The sequence below is a fragment of the Chenopodium album genome, chromosome 8 (assembly GCF_948465745.1).
Source record: "Chenopodium album chromosome 8, dcCheAlbu1.1, whole genome shotgun sequence".
Lineage (NCBI taxonomy): Eukaryota > Viridiplantae > Streptophyta > Magnoliopsida > Caryophyllales > Amaranthaceae > Chenopodium > Chenopodium album.
Window position 1 is genome coordinate 1434847 of NC_137841.1, and position 15842 is coordinate 1450688.

Here is a 15842-nt window from a genome sequence, read left to right on the forward strand (position 1 = left end):
TTAGTGTGAACCAGGTCCATTTAAGAATTTGTATAGAAAATGTTAATAGATTTGGCTAAAACCAACTTCATACAAATTTAATCATTGTATAATTGACCCATTATGCTTAAATACTAGATGAAAGTCCGTGCGATGCATGATTTTTCATATATAAATGAAAAAATATTTTTGTATTTGATTAGTTTACTATATAATAATAATTTCAAACAAAAAAAAAAAAACATAATAATTTAATTAAAGTATTATTGCCTATTACAAAAGTATAATTTTTTTTTTTTTTTTGTAAATGTAATTTATAATGCGACTTTATTTGTTGTTGTTTTGTATTTTATTTGTAGTTGTTAGTTATATGACAATTGAATTTAAAAATATGAATAAATTGTAAATATGATATCTTAAAAAAAATGTAAATATGATAATTTATTAGTTACATGTTAGGATAAAATTTTTAATGTGAAAAGATATTTTTTTTTGTTTACATATTTTTTAATCCTAAATCATTATTGGTTATATTTTAAAAATAGAAATATTAAAAAGTAATAAAAACATGTATACAATTTATTTCTATTTCTTCGTTCACACCCATATCTCTTTCATCTAATTAATAAAACTGGATAAATAAAACATATGTTAGCAAAATAAAATTTATAGTCTTATAAAATAAATCAATATATTTATCATGTGTGAATTTTTTTTGTGAAATTAATCTAAAAATTGTAATTGTACAGAATCAAATCTATGAATTGAAATTTTTTATTAGTTCCCAATCGCCGCTAAAAATTAAGTTAATTTGATGACTTGATTAAGCTAACTAAATCTCAAAAAAATGTTTTAACCATAAAATTGATTAATAAAGACTAAAAAGGTTTATAAAAAAAATTAACAAATGTAAGCGATTTATATAGATATAATGCCTCCTCGTATTTGAATTTTCAATCATTTTTTCCCAAATTTAATTCTCTGATTAAATTAGATCTGCATGTAAAAACAAAATTCAGTAAATAAAACATAAACATATATCATTAAGTATTCTAAACAAACACAATCTAAGCAATAATCAAAAATAAGAATTAAACTAAGAATTATGCAGCCATAGATGACCTAAAACTGACACAAAATTCTCTTATGAAATTTTATTGGTGTTGTAGGATGTGTCAATTTATAGTGATCGGCATTAAAAAAATTAATTTAATTATTATTAAGGAAGATTTTTTATTTCTTATCATAAACACTGCTAAGATTATCTTAGTTATATAAATTCTATATCTATAGATGATTTTTTTAAAAAAAAAGAAAGATAATTTTTTGTTTTTTAAATAGATTAAATCCTGATAAATCGCTATTTGTGTTTTTAAAAAAAAGATGATTTTATTCTTATCATAAACACTATCAAGATTATCTTAGTTATATAAATTCTATATCTATAGATGAATTTTTTTTTTAAAAGATAATTTTTAGATTTTAAAATAAATTAAATCCTTATAAATCGCTATTTGTTTTTTTTTTTTAAAAAAAGATTTTTTTTTAAAATAATTTCGAGGCAAAATTCTTATATCTCATTCGTTAGTTTTACTTGGCAAGTGAATTTTTTAATTTTAAAATAAAATAGAAATCTAATTTTTAATTGGTAAAAAATATACATTTGCTTGTGTGGTGCGCCGAATGCTCTCCAAAAATGCCTACTTTATTTATATATATTAGATTTATTCACCATAAATCAGTATATTGGAAATAAGATAGAGTTAACAAAGTCTAGCTCTATATCTCTTGGACCATTTGTTTGGCCCGAGTGACCCACCTTGACGGGTTGTGTCGCTACGTAAAAAAACGCATTTGACACCGGTTCAAACCCGGCCTAAGGCACCAGTTTGAACCCGTGCCTATGTGAGGGGTGCCAAATACCTTCCTTTTTAGCACCGGTTCAAAACCGGTGCCATAAACCGGTTTTGGCACCGGTTAACCGGTGCCTTAAATAGCTTCGCGAAATATTATTTTTTAGTGGAAGCTCTTTTAGGCACCGGTTTTTTTTGGTTTTTTTTTTTTTTTTTTTTTTTGGTTTTAATTTTTTCTTACAATAATAATAAAAATAATATACAAACAAGTTCACAAACATCAGAAATACAAACCAAACAAAATGGTAAAATACGGAGTCTTGATCGAAATTGTTATATTCAACATCAAAACAATTGTAAATCACATTATATTCAAGTAAATTGTTATTGTACATACAAAAAAAAAAAAACTAAAAAGTTACAATGAATTATAATGAAATTCAACTCAGAAATTGAAATAGTAAAAAAAAAAAAAAAAAAAAAAAAAAATTACAACATCAAAACAATATTCCAAAAAAAAAGTCTTGAATCCTTGAATTGTTGCATGAATTAACACCTGCATCAATAATAACCCAGAAATTATTAAAACTCAAAAAAAAAAAAAAAAAAAAACGAGAAACAATAACCCAGAAAACTCATGCATGCAAGAGTAAGAGAAAATCAATATAGAAAACCCAGAAAACCGCACAAACATTGAATTAACCCCAAAACTTTCGAAAATCAATTAATCTAGAAACTTTCGAAAATCAATTAATCCAGAAACTTTCGAAAATCAATTAACCAAGAAAAACAATTAACCCCAAAACTTTCGAAAAGCAATTAATCCCAGAAATTTTGAAAAATCAATTAAGTGCAAATTTACAACAATCAAACCCAAAAAAATTAAGGCCAATGAATTATAATTACACCAATCAATTTTGAACAATATTACAACAATCAAACCCAAAAAAATTAAGGCATATAACATAAATAATAAAACCCAGAAACCCTTACCAATTAAACCCAGAAACATGCCCTAACCTCAAATTTGACCAAAAAATAAGTGGACTTGGTGGCGGCGGTGGTTAGTGGCGTCGGTGGTGGTAGGCAGAAGACAGAAGAGAGGTTGGAGATCGAGACAGAAGAGGACAGAGAGGACAGAGAAGGGAGAGAGGACAAAGAAGAGAGGTCGGAGAGAGAAGAAGGGGGGGAGAGGAACGCCGGCGCCGATCTAGATCAAAGGAGAAAGAAGGTGAAGCGGATCGAGATCAGAAGAGAGAGAAGGAGAAGCGCCGATGAGAGAGAATGAGGAGAGAGAAGGAGGTAGGTTAGGTTATATTAGGGTATATATAAAGGAAAGCCCGGTTTTTTTTTTTGGAGCAACGGTTCAGTGGCACCGGTTCAAACCGGTGGCCTTTTTATTTTTGGCATCGGTTTGAGCTGAACCGGTGCCATTGTTCTTGGTCTAAATCCCCGCCTAATTGTAGGCCGGTTTTTGGCACCGGTTTGGCCTGAACCGGTGCCAATTGGGGGTTGCCTTTTTGTATTTTTCTACTAGTGTGTGCACACTCCAGTCCACATTAGTATGATATTGTCAGCTTTGGGCCTAGTCCACACGGATTTGTTTTCGGGCACCTTAGAATTCCTAAAAGCCTCATATTAATCGAGTGTGCACTCACTTATAAAGAGCTCATCACTCCTTACTTCTTCCATGTCAAACTTAGGATGAACAACCCTAATGCCTTTTTTGTTGGGAAGAACCGGAATGAAAAGGAAAGAAAGGAAAAGTATAAATTCCATAATTTAATTTGTTCTAAAAATTAAATGAGATTCAATAGGAAATGATGGAAAATGGTAGAAATTTTTTTTTCCTTGTACCAAATCTTTCCTTTCTTTTAATTTCCTCCCAAAACTAGAGTAATTTAGGGTCTGTTTTCTTTAGCTTATTTTCAGTTCAGTTCGGTTCCTAATTTCCTTCATTCTCTCATAAAATATTTAGTTCAGTTCAATTCAACTCCATCACTTCAGCTTAATTCAATTAAGTAAATTGGAGCAGACCATTAGGAGGAAAGAAAGAAGTCAAAATATCAAGCTAAAAATTAATTTTCCCTTTTCTTTCTTACTTTTAATAATATCATACTAAATAGGTTCAATACACTTTAATAATCTCAACTTTTCTCAATTTACTTTGAATGATTTCATCTTTTAATTATTCAGCAATAGTCCCAACTTTCACCTCCGTTTTCTTTCTTCAATCCCAAAAACTTGCAACATGCTGAAATGGTTAATTTTTTTTTGTTTTTCCTGATATGCTATATGTCGCACAATTATTAATAAAAAAAATAAATAAAAGAAATTAAATTAAATTTCAACACCAAAAAAGGTTGAAAATGATTTTTCAACACCTCAAAAAAAAAAAAATTAAATTTAACACATAAATTTTATGAAAATTAATTTTACCACCACTAAATAGATTTCGTCCAAAGAATTTGTTAAGTGCGGTCCACACTACAACGTGTCGCAATCGCTTTGTGTTTGGTAAAAAATAAATAAAAAAAATCCTAAAACTACCCTGCCATACAACTACTACCATTGCCTCCTTGTTCTTTGTCCTTACCCCCAGCGTAGCCGCTGCTTCCGCCCCATCATAGGCACACCACCTTTCCCAACCTAACCTAGCCCCACTGGAACCTACCAACTCCCTTTGTCGCAGCTAAAACCCCCATAGCACCAGATCACAGCCTCTTTTAACTAAAAAACAACCATGGCAAATTTAGGCCACTCATCCCCAAAATCGGTCGATTTCAACCATTACTCAATTTGTGGTCGTTTTAGAATTTAGGGTTTCATTTTTGACAGTTTACAGATACATGAATGGGAGGAGGATTAGTTCCGGTGGTCGGGGTTAGGGAGGAGAGTGGGTTCCAGTGCTCTAGGCTAGAGAGGGGGTAGATTATGTTGCCGTCGGGTTGAAGCAGTGCGTGTGGGGTGGGGATGTAGTGGTGGTTGGGTGACTCTAGTTTTTTTTTTTCTTTTTTCTCACCAGTAGTAAATATATCAACACGTGGCATTGTGGACCCACTTAACAGATTCGTGGACAAAATCGGTTAAGTGGTGGTAAATTCAATTTTTTGATGTTAATTTTTTTTTTTTTAGGAGGTGTTAAAAATAGATGTCCATGAATATTTTTTAATTGATAAATCAAATCACAAAATAAAGATATGTAGTCAAAGGTTTTTGTGTGAATAATGTAAAACTATAGTGGTGCAAATTAAAAAAAAAAAATAATAATAAAAAAATAAAAAATAAAATAAAAAAAAAAGAAAGAAAGAAAGAAAGAAGTACTTTTTTTTGTTTGTTTTGATAATTTGATTTTAGGAACAATACACTTTAATAATCTCAACTATGGGCGATTTACCTACAATAATCCCAACTATCGTTTATTCTACAATAATCCTAACTATTAGGTGAGTTTTCCTCCAGCAGTCCCAAAAACCGGTTACCTGCTTAAAGGGAAATTTTTTTTTTTGTTTTTTAAATGACACATGTCAGTACATGAGTGGCCTAAAATTACAATAAAAATTATAAAAAAAAGAAGGAACAAAAAACCATCCCAACCACCCCTAGCCCACCGAAAACCGCCACCAAAACCCTTAGCCAACTGTGAATCTGACCGGCCGACCTCCAGACCACCGGAAAATGGTCGGCGAACCCGCAAACCACCGGAAAATAGCCGGCAGGCTCTCCCAATCCCCAAGAGCACCAGCCACGATCCACCCCAACCCCAATTGCTCCTCTCGCACGGCCAGCGACGCCAATTACTCTGATCCTCCCGCACGGCCAGCGACGCCTACGCAACCACGACCCCTCCTCACCGCCTGCTCACTGCCCGATCGCCGCCAGCTTGCCGCAACTACAGCCGCACAAACCCAGTCACCAATCGCAAACAAACCCACCGCCTCGACCTCTAAAACCACCGCGCTATCCTCCGCCTCCAAAACCGACCTTAATAGCCACCTTCTCCAACCCCAAACGCCACCTCCACCTCTTGCCTCAAGCCCCAAACACCACCTTCTTCGATTTCAGACGAATTTCGGGGACTTTTTCAATAATTTATGTCGGTTATTTTGGTGCGATTTGGGGCTGCTGGTGGTTTCACGGGCAAGGGTTAGGTATTTTAATTTGGCCGGTTTCGGGGGTGCGGCTGGTCGTGGGAGTCATTTTCAGCTTGGGTGGCTGGTGAAGGTGGTGTTTTGGGGTTGCGGCAGGAGGTGGAGGTGGTGGTTAGGGCTGGAATGGTGGCTGCCATAATTTCTTTTTTGGTTTTCTTTTTCTTTTTTTTTTAATTTTTTTTTGAACAACTCACATGCTGACACGTGTCAAACAACCTACAATAATAGGTTATTGACTTTTGTTGACCGATTTGGGACTGTTGGAGGAAAACCGACCTAATAGTTGGGATTATTGTAGAATAAACGATAGTTGGGATTATTGTTAGTAAATCGGCCATAGTTGGGATTATTAAAATGTATTTTTCCTTGATTTTATTGGAATCACGAATAATTTAGAAAGAAGAAGATGTTAGCTAGAATTAAATACACTTGCAGTAGAAATTAAGTCGGGGAAAATGAATCAAACAATGTAATACATTATACATGTATTCTTTAAATTATTTTCTTATTTATTTTAAAATCTGATCTTTATGTTAGAGAGGGGTCTTCAATTTATGTCAAATTTGTTGGTAACTTGAACTATTTTTATAGAAACCTTCACCCCTTAAACCTAGGTTAACATTTTATTTGTAAGGAGTTTGAATGCATATTAGATTATTAGTATGTAACTTTCTAATAAATACAAGGTATACGATTTTGGGTTTAGTAAAATCGAACTTCATGCTGAAACTTAGGCCCAATTCTTAATTACTTAGAGCCAACCCCATCCATCTATATATAAAAAAAAAAAAATAAAAAAAAAAAAAAAAAAAAATCTTAACCACGCCTACTTTACTCTCTCTAGCACTTGTTCTTTCACTGTCAATCATACTTTTTAGTTTTTTTTGTCCCTAAATCAATCCCATTATCTATGAATGTAATATAAATAAATAAATAAAAATAAATAAATAAATAAATATCAAATTAGCCAAAAAAATACCAATGCTACATTATGTATGTAGATGTAGCTCCTCGTTTGCTTTGATTTCTTTATATTTTATGTCCCTAAATCAAATCCCATTTTCTATTTCACGACCAATGCTATGCTACATTACGTAGGTCCTCGTTTGCTTTGATTGCTTTATTTTTTTTTACGTCTCTAGCCATATCAAATCCCATTTTCTTTTTTACGGCCTACATTATGTAGTCAATCACTCCAATTTGAAATTTTCATTAGTTACATTATAAATGTCATTTTGTTCGTGAATTTATAACCAAAAAAAAAAAAAAAAATAACCTAACTATCTTCTTCGAGTCTAGATAATATACTACTACACTAGACCAAATCCGGCCATGTCGTCATCAACACCATATACACAAGTACAAGTACCGACTCATCGTCTAAGGTTTCTAGTCGAATATGGTTCGGGGCTAGCAGCCTTAAGCCGTAAGATAATGAAGGAAAAAGAAACTAAGAAGAACAGCACAATTGATGGTACGACTATTGTCGATAACATCAAAAGATTGAAGGAAGAATTGAAAACAGCCAAACAAAGCCTAGTACCAGCTTCCTACACCTTGGATAAGAGGGGTGGGGATAAAGTCATTCAAAAATTTGAAGGCATTGTCAAAGACTTGATTGAGATTGACCACCAAAATGAGGTGTTTTACAAGGAGCTACTTGAGGAGCTTTACGAGATGAAAGACGATCGCCGTCCCACTGTTGATCCTCAAAAGCAAGCCTCTGGTGGGTTATCCTCATCTTCTTCTCAAGTACTGCCTTTTGATTATTGTGATTGTAATCAATTTGAGAAAGTTGGTGAGGAGCTTTCCCTTACAACAAGAGATCGCCTATTACACTGCATCCTATTCGCAAAAAAGTACACTTGTGACAAGTATGGCTTGTTCATCCCGCAGAATGTGGAGATAATAAGCAAAGGATTGTTGATCAATTGGTTGATAGGGCTACAGATTGTAGATGATCCCTCGGAAGGAGAACAATTTCTGGCTGAGCTTGTAGCAGAGTCGTCTTTCAATTTGATGCACGCTTACAGCAACAGCAAAATTATTATCAGTCCAGGCTTCGTCAGTGGCTTAGCATCACTACAACTGGATAGTAATCGAATTGAAAGTAAGTACAGTGGCTCTGCGTTATTGATCAATGTCAACAGCACTTGTAAGCTGACTCCTGACCAGGTGATCGAAATTCCCATAGTAGGAGATGATAAAACATACTACGGCATAGTACACCTCGGTAATTTTAACCGTGGCTTGGAACATGTTGTGGTGGAAGATACTTTTGCCAGTAAATTTAAACAGTTAATGGAGAAGGAGAAACAGATAAAGTTTCTGAGCCTTCAAGGGATATCCAGAGTTCAAGAGCTGCCGCACTCGGTTTGCGACCTTAGCGAACTGAGGGTATTGGATCTCAGATCTTGTCAAGACTTAAAGTCTCTTCCCAACGGTATCGGGAGGTTAATCAAGCTTGTATGTTTAGACTTATCTCAATGTTATCAGCTCGACTACATTCCCATGGGAATCGCCTATCTGAAAAACCTTAGAGTGCTCCTGGGGTTCATAGTTGTCAATGATAAACAGCAGCAGCCTAAAGATCCAAATCATCATTTTGCTGAGTTCAAAGATTTAAAACAGCTGACAAGGCTCATCAAATTGACCATTCGCACACGAAGAATGATGTTTCCCACAAACGAAGATCTCCAGACTCTCAACTCAATGCCGGAGCTCAGAAAATTGAAGGTCGCATGGGTGAAAAGCTTTGTCGCAGAATCGAGCACGGATAGCAATATATTTGATTACACAGAGGGACTCCCAAAAAACTTAGAAAAACTAGAGCTCCAGGCTGCTCCTGAAGCCACAGCTTCACGACTGCTAGGCCTAATTAGTAAGAGAAGCCGGAACTCCAGTCTTACAAAAATCTACATCAGAGGAGGTAATCTTCAGAAGTTGTTTTCGAACCAACATTGCTTCCCTCATGTTAAGATATTGCGTCTTCGATATTTGCCTCAACTTCATATGAATTGGCATGATTTTCAGCTCTCATTTCCAAACTTGAGCTACCTTCAAATAGCTGAATGTCCCAATCTTAACTTCTTTCCATGCGATGATAATGGTGAGTGGATTCAATCGGATTCATCTTTGTAATTAAGATACAATCCATATTTTCTTTATGCTTGTTTTATGCATTTTGATGACCAGTAATTTCTCTCAATAAATCAGTACTACACCAGTTCAGTAAGGTTTTTCTTGTACTATACCAGTATGTACCTTTTATATATTTTTTTTTATTAATATTATATGAAAATGAGAGAAGTTTTACAAGTCAAATTTCGACAAAAAAAAAAAAATGCAACAAGCTTGGTCAAAATGTGGCGTCCAAGCCTTCCCTTGGCCCTATCATATTTTCTCCATGCATTCTTTTCTCCGCCATTAATGTTATTTTGAAGCCGGGGATCATATGCTTACTTCTAATTAAACCATTTTTAGTTGGTTATGAGCTTAAACCTAAGATTTGTAGAAAGTGAAAGCGTGCCAACTTCATCTTTGTAATTTTGTAATTCCTTCCTGAATTGAAGTTAGTAATAAAATCTTCAACTCCCTTCTCACTAAGTGAATTTAGCTCATTTTGAGTGAACTACTATAAACCTTGCGTGTTCTTTATTTGTGCACTATAATTGCTTTCTCCTTTAGCTTATTGCATTGTCATTTTTCAATCAAAGTAAAAGACCTAAAAGGTCCTACATACTTCCTCCGTTTCTAATTAATTGAAACACATTTCTTTATAATCTGCTCATGAATAATTGACAAAAAACTGAAAATGAAAAGTATCATTAATATTTGGATTTTTTTGTGAAAAACTACCTTTTATATACAACTTTTTGTGAAAAACTACCTTTTAAAAAAATGTTGTAAATGACTACCTCTTTTTTGAAAAATGTTGTAAATGACTACCACTTGCCCTGGCCGTTGACTCACTTTTCCGGCGTTGACCACCCACGTGCCGATCACATGACCTTTATTTTTTTTTTTCTTTTTTTTTTTTCTATGCATGCACCACCAGCAATGCCGCTATCTTGACCACCGCCCCACCACCACAACACCTCAACCCACCTCAAAACATCCTTACAACCGCCCCCACGCATCCCAAAACCAACCCAACCCCACTTGAAACCGCCTCCACCCCGAAAAATCTAACACAAACCCTCAATCGCTCCCCAATTCCACGACCTTCAAACAGCAACATCATTAACTCCGTTCCCCTGCCATCACTGCACCACCACTCTCCATCTTTACCTCTTGACGCCACCAATAATTACACCACCACACCCACCAAGCTGCAAATAGCAGCCATACTAACCACCATCCCAACCACGATACACTAACAACAATAGCGCAACAATCAAATTAAAAAATTAATTATTGCAAATACCAAACAATTGAGGAAAGGAAGGGAAGGGTTCTGGTTTTCGAGGGGGTCGGAGGAGGGTGGGCGGGATTTCGAGGGTGAGAAATGCGTAGGTGGGATGACATTTGACCAGAAATTGATAATTTATTTGAGGGTGGCCGAAAATCAAGAATCAAGGGGAAGGAGAGGCGTTTCAATTCAGGGGAAATGATGAGCAGTAAAGGAAGGTTGGCAGGGAAAGGGCTGCCGTGCCGGAAATAATGGAAGTTTGGGTAGGGAGGGGAGTGGCCGGAAATTGATAATTTCGTTTGAGGGCTGCAAGAAGGGGTAAGGAGGGCTAGGGAAAAGGAGCGTTGCGGAGGTGGGGGATGGTCGGAATTGGAAAAGGGAGGCGGATGGGCAACCACCGCAGCAGTCAGAAACTAGACAGGGGGGGAGGTGACGGCGAGGGGGTAGAGGGTGGTCGAAAACTAGAAAATAGAGGAGGAGGAGGGGGTGGGGGTGGTTGAAAACGGGAAAAGGCCGCCACGTGGGGTGGTCAACACCAGAAAAGTGAGTCAATGACCAGATTCCGGCAAGTGGTAGTCATTTACAACATTTTTCAAAAAAGAGGTACTCATTTACAACATTTTTTTTAAAAGGTAGTTTTTCACAAAAAGTTGTATATAAAAGGTAGTTTTTCACAAAAAATCCTTAATATTTAAATGTTTTTCAATCTTACACAATGGCCCACCATTTTTCAAAATTTATATTACAATAATCTCCACCCCCACTTAATTACATTTTCCACTAACTTCATTTTATGATAAACAAATAGTGTGTGTCGGGTGATGTACTGAGATTTAGTTTGAATATCAATACTATTTATTTGAGCTACAAAATCATAAACTACAAAATTATAAAAATAAGTGAACAATACTAACTAATGAAATTAAATAAACTCTCTAAAAAAAAAACCTCTCAAATTAATGTTTTGTCCAAATTAAAGTATTTAGTGTATCATAATTGAACATGAAGCATAATTAAAAGATAACAAAGACGGTAAGACCAATAATTCATTTGTTAATGGTGTTGTGTTTAAATCTTGTGATAAACATTTTCTTTACCACTGTGTAAGTTGTTAATAGTAAAATGGATGATGTGAGATATCAGGGTGAATGTTCATAATAGGAATAATGTACGAGAATATGCAAATAATAAAAATGATGAGGATATTTTATTTTGTCTTTGAAAACAGTAGATTTTACTTTACAAAAAGGGTTATTTTAATATAAGGAAAAAGATATATGTATCCCTAAGGGTTGCGACAAAGTCTTATGTACACGGGTGTACATTAATTTTATTGTAAAACGGTCAGTTTAATCATAACTTTAACTATTTTTATAGTAATTTTATATGACTTTTACCCGTTTTACAATAATTAATGTAAACTCATTATACACAAGACTTTGAAGCTAAAAGTGAAAAGAATAGATAATAAATAAACATTTATATATTACACCAATTTACTCGTGAATTGTCGATAAATTCCACCTTAATATATACTAAAAAATAAAGTATATTAAATGCTTATATACAACTCTTATGACTGCATATATATAGCATTACCTTGTATATAATAGGAGCTTTAGGAGATGCAACAAAGATATCGTGTGGAATAAAATTAAATATTGAATTAGCTTAATGTAATATTATACTATGTTTGAATAATTAAATAAAGAGAAATGGAAGGAAAACAAGATAAAAGAAAAGAAGAATGCATCATTTTTTGTTTGGATATCTAATGCAAGGAAGGAAGGGATGAGAAATGAAATGATCATTTCCTTCTGCTTTAATAGGAAATTTAATAGGAAAATGGAATGTTGTCATCTTCTCCCTCCCCTCGATCACCTTCTTATTCATTCCCTCTTTTTCCTTCTCCTCCCTTAATTATATCCTCACAATTATTATCCAAACATAATATTAATGACGACAACAAATGTTGTATAGTTCAAATTTCATGAACAAAAAAAATGTCACAATACATTTATCTATACTAATATATTAACAGACGTTTAAAAATGTACACGTGTTATATAAACCCTCTCGCTACGCCACGTCATCCACTCAACTATTTATTAGGCCATGTGTCTCTCCCTTCTATTTGTTGCAGAGGGCTTCCAAATGGAGGGTTGTGAGACAATAAAATCATGTCTCACAAGGATAATGTAGGCATTTCAAGCGTCAGGTTAAAGTTGTCTCTTTGAGTTATCAAATAATATTACTGGAGTTTCAATGTTACAAAATACACTGTCAGTGGCACAATATATATTCTCAGTGGTACTTCAAAAAGCTCCATTGGAATTTAAGTGGGTTAAAATATAAACTCAGTGGTAGTGGTCCCATAATTTTTTGTCCGTTTTTGCACGTGATACATGTCTGAAAAGTTTTAGTGGGGACCACATCACCTTTTTCACTCTTCCTATCTCTCTCCTCCTTTCTCTCTTTTCCTCATACTTTTATGTGAGGGGGCCCTAGTTAATCTCGGAGATTAACATTTCAGTTTTCTCCCCTCACAACTTTATGCATTGATTTCTGTGCCACTTTATTATTTTCATTTTATCATTTAAATAATAAAAGAAAATGAATAACTTGTGAGAGGAGATATTCATAGATTTATCTCAGAGATAAATTTGAATTTACCCCTTTTATGTTATTTTAATAGTACAACACTCCATTTATAGTTCCTCTTTGTTGCATGTCATGCACTTATAATTAAAAAAAAGTTGTTCATACGATTTTGAACACACAACCTCTACTTCTACAACTAAGTGTCTTATCACCAAGCCATACTATTTTTCTTGTAATTTATTGAATAAAAAATATTAATATCTATCAAATGACAACATGAATAAAAATTTAATTACAAGAAATTGAATCATAAATAAGAATGTATATTAAAGACCAGTTTCATGCAATAATTCAATTCAGGGCATCGTCCGGGCCCAATAACTAGTTAGTTGATAATTGATATGTTTATTAAACAAGTAAGCCAAGTAATTAATGATTTCGTTCATTAGGATAAAAAGCTTAGTGTCCATCTAAATTATGAAAATTTCACCCATTTTTAAAACTTTTACATATTTAAATCACCCACGCATCTCCATCTACGTTGTTTTTTTGACCAGAAAACCAAGAGCTAACTATCAAGTCTTAGGGTTATCCGGACATGTCCTTCTTCGTGAAATGGTTCCCTGTTAGAGTTGCTCCAGAAATGTCCCTGTTAGAGTTGTTCTAGAAATGTCTATGTGTGACGAAATTGAAAAAGTAATTGTAGTTAACATTATTAAAATTTGGAATCGTATAGGGCTAGTATATACAATATAATATAATGTATTTTTTATTTATAAAGGAAAATTTACCAATTACTACCGCGTGAACATTTTGAAAATTACTACCACAAATTAAAAATGTTGTGAGTTGCTACCGCAAAAACTTTAAAAAAAATGTATTTTACTACCAGGCTTCACTTTAAGTCCATTATGACGTCATATTAAACCCTTAACTCATATTTAACTCATGGTTAATCATACATTAACGTCCTAAAAAAAAAATTTAAAATTCCTCTAACCCAAGGTTATCCTCCAATACCTAACTTAACTAAACCCTCTTTTTTATTCTTTCTCCTTTTCATCATTTGGAAAATCCCTAATCCCCACTAATTCTCAGTAATTCTTCCCATCTATCCTCTAATTGATCTAGGTAAACGTTTAATTTGTTTAAATTCTTTTTCAAAAATTAATTTTTTACTATTTTCGATTTTAGGGTTTATTGAATTTTAGGGGTACAGTTTTGCAATTTAGGGTTTTTGGATTGCAATTTTAGTTGATTAACATAGGACTTTTGTGTTTTACTTTGAATTAAACCTGGATCCAATCATGTATGGCACTATAAGTTTTTTTCTTTTTAGGTCTTCCTTCATAAGTGGCCCTTCCCTTCTCCTTCATTGCTCGAATCTCTATCTTGTCAATTTAGCAGAGAAAAAGATTTGTTGCAGAACAATCTTCACTTTGCAAAGTCTGCTTCAATGGAGTTTGAAGTTAAATTGAGAGAGAGAGAGAGAGAGAGAGAGAATGGGTTGGGTTAGGGGGGTAATTTTTTTTTTAAAGACGTTTAGATGTTTGAGTAGGGGTTAAAAACGAGTTAAAGGTCTAAAGTGACGTCTTATTGGCTTTAAATGGAGCCTGGTAGTAAAATAAAAATTTTAAAAGTTTTTGCGGTAATAAGTCACAAGTATTTTAATATGCGATACTAATTTTTCAAAATGACATAAATATGCGATAATAATTGACAAATTTTCCCATATATATATTACTAGAGAAGCTAGGACGCCAAATTCCAAAGCACCTAATAATGCCTACCAGGAACCAAACCTAGAAGATGAGCCTATACCACCTGCTGCCTTGTTAGACACTAAATTCTCTGCACACATGAGAAATGTGAAAGGATAAGTATTCTTTATTCTTTGATTATTTCATGCTCCATATAAATTTTATTCTCGGCAACCTTTATCTTTAATAAAAAGCATTTTTGTAGCTATATAGCTTTGGCAAGTTATTAATCACGTCATGTTTCATTCAATTCATTGCTTTACTTAGAGCGAATGCTTTAATTTACTGTAGAAAAGCTAAGGAATGAAAGCTGTTTATCAAGTTTTTTTAAAAAAAAATAGTAAAGTTGTATTGTTATACCCAAGCTACCGAGTACCTTTTTTTTTGTATTTTTTTTTTCATATTAGGAATAAAAAGAGCAAAGTATTCAAATCTTGACTTTTTTCGATCTCTCTCTCTCTCTCTCTTCTTTTTTTTTTTTTTTTTTTTTTTTTTTTTTTTTTTTTTTTGTTCCAAGCTTTTGCTACATATTGTACTACTTGGCCCAAAGCTTTTTGCTTGGCTTCAGTTACAATATCATTAAGGATGGCAAAGAGCCAAAGAACACAAATAGAGGATTCTTTTTGTTAAAGGTACTCGTATTAGTTAACACTTTTAATTATGCGCCTGATAGTATCCTATCTAGAGAGGGAAAATAAGTTGAGATGTGTTGGACAAAATATAACTAGTCTAATAAAAAATGTGTAATTTTTAGTATCAAATGCGTTTTCGGTGCGACTAATCACATTGCCATTGTGTAGCCGCTTAAAATCGTAGTAATCCCTATAACATTAACAAGTAATCCCTATTGACATAATAGACCTTGTTATACTTTTGAGTAACCCTTACAAAAATAAATTAACCCCTACAACACTAACAGAGTAACCTCTATATTACTAGTTAAACAACCCCTATAATAATAACGGAGTAACTCATGTAACACTAATCGTAATCATCTAGTGACAATTCATACGGTGTGGCCAACCACATATATATGTAAAAATTACTGGTCAAACTTCGTGACATTCCAATCAAAATTACTTTAAAA

General features: G+C 33.7%; 1 protein-coding gene across 1 annotated transcript; it reads left to right on the forward strand.

Annotated features, from left to right (window-relative positions):
* The first annotated feature begins 7315 nt into the window (after positions 1 to 7315).
* LOC145642552 (uncharacterized) lies at positions 7316 to 9124 on the forward strand. The gene has a single exon (XM_081693755.1). The coding sequence runs from the start codon at positions 7316 to 7318 to the stop codon at positions 9122 to 9124; it is 1809 nt and encodes a 602-aa protein (XP_081549881.1).
* Positions 9125 to 15842: the final 6718 nt, after the last annotated feature.

Excerpts from the sequence above, each read along its gene's own strand:
- LOC145642552 (XM_081693755.1), top strand. The coding sequence starts at position 7,316 with ATGTCGTCATCAACACCATATACACAAGTACAAGTACCGACTCATCGT.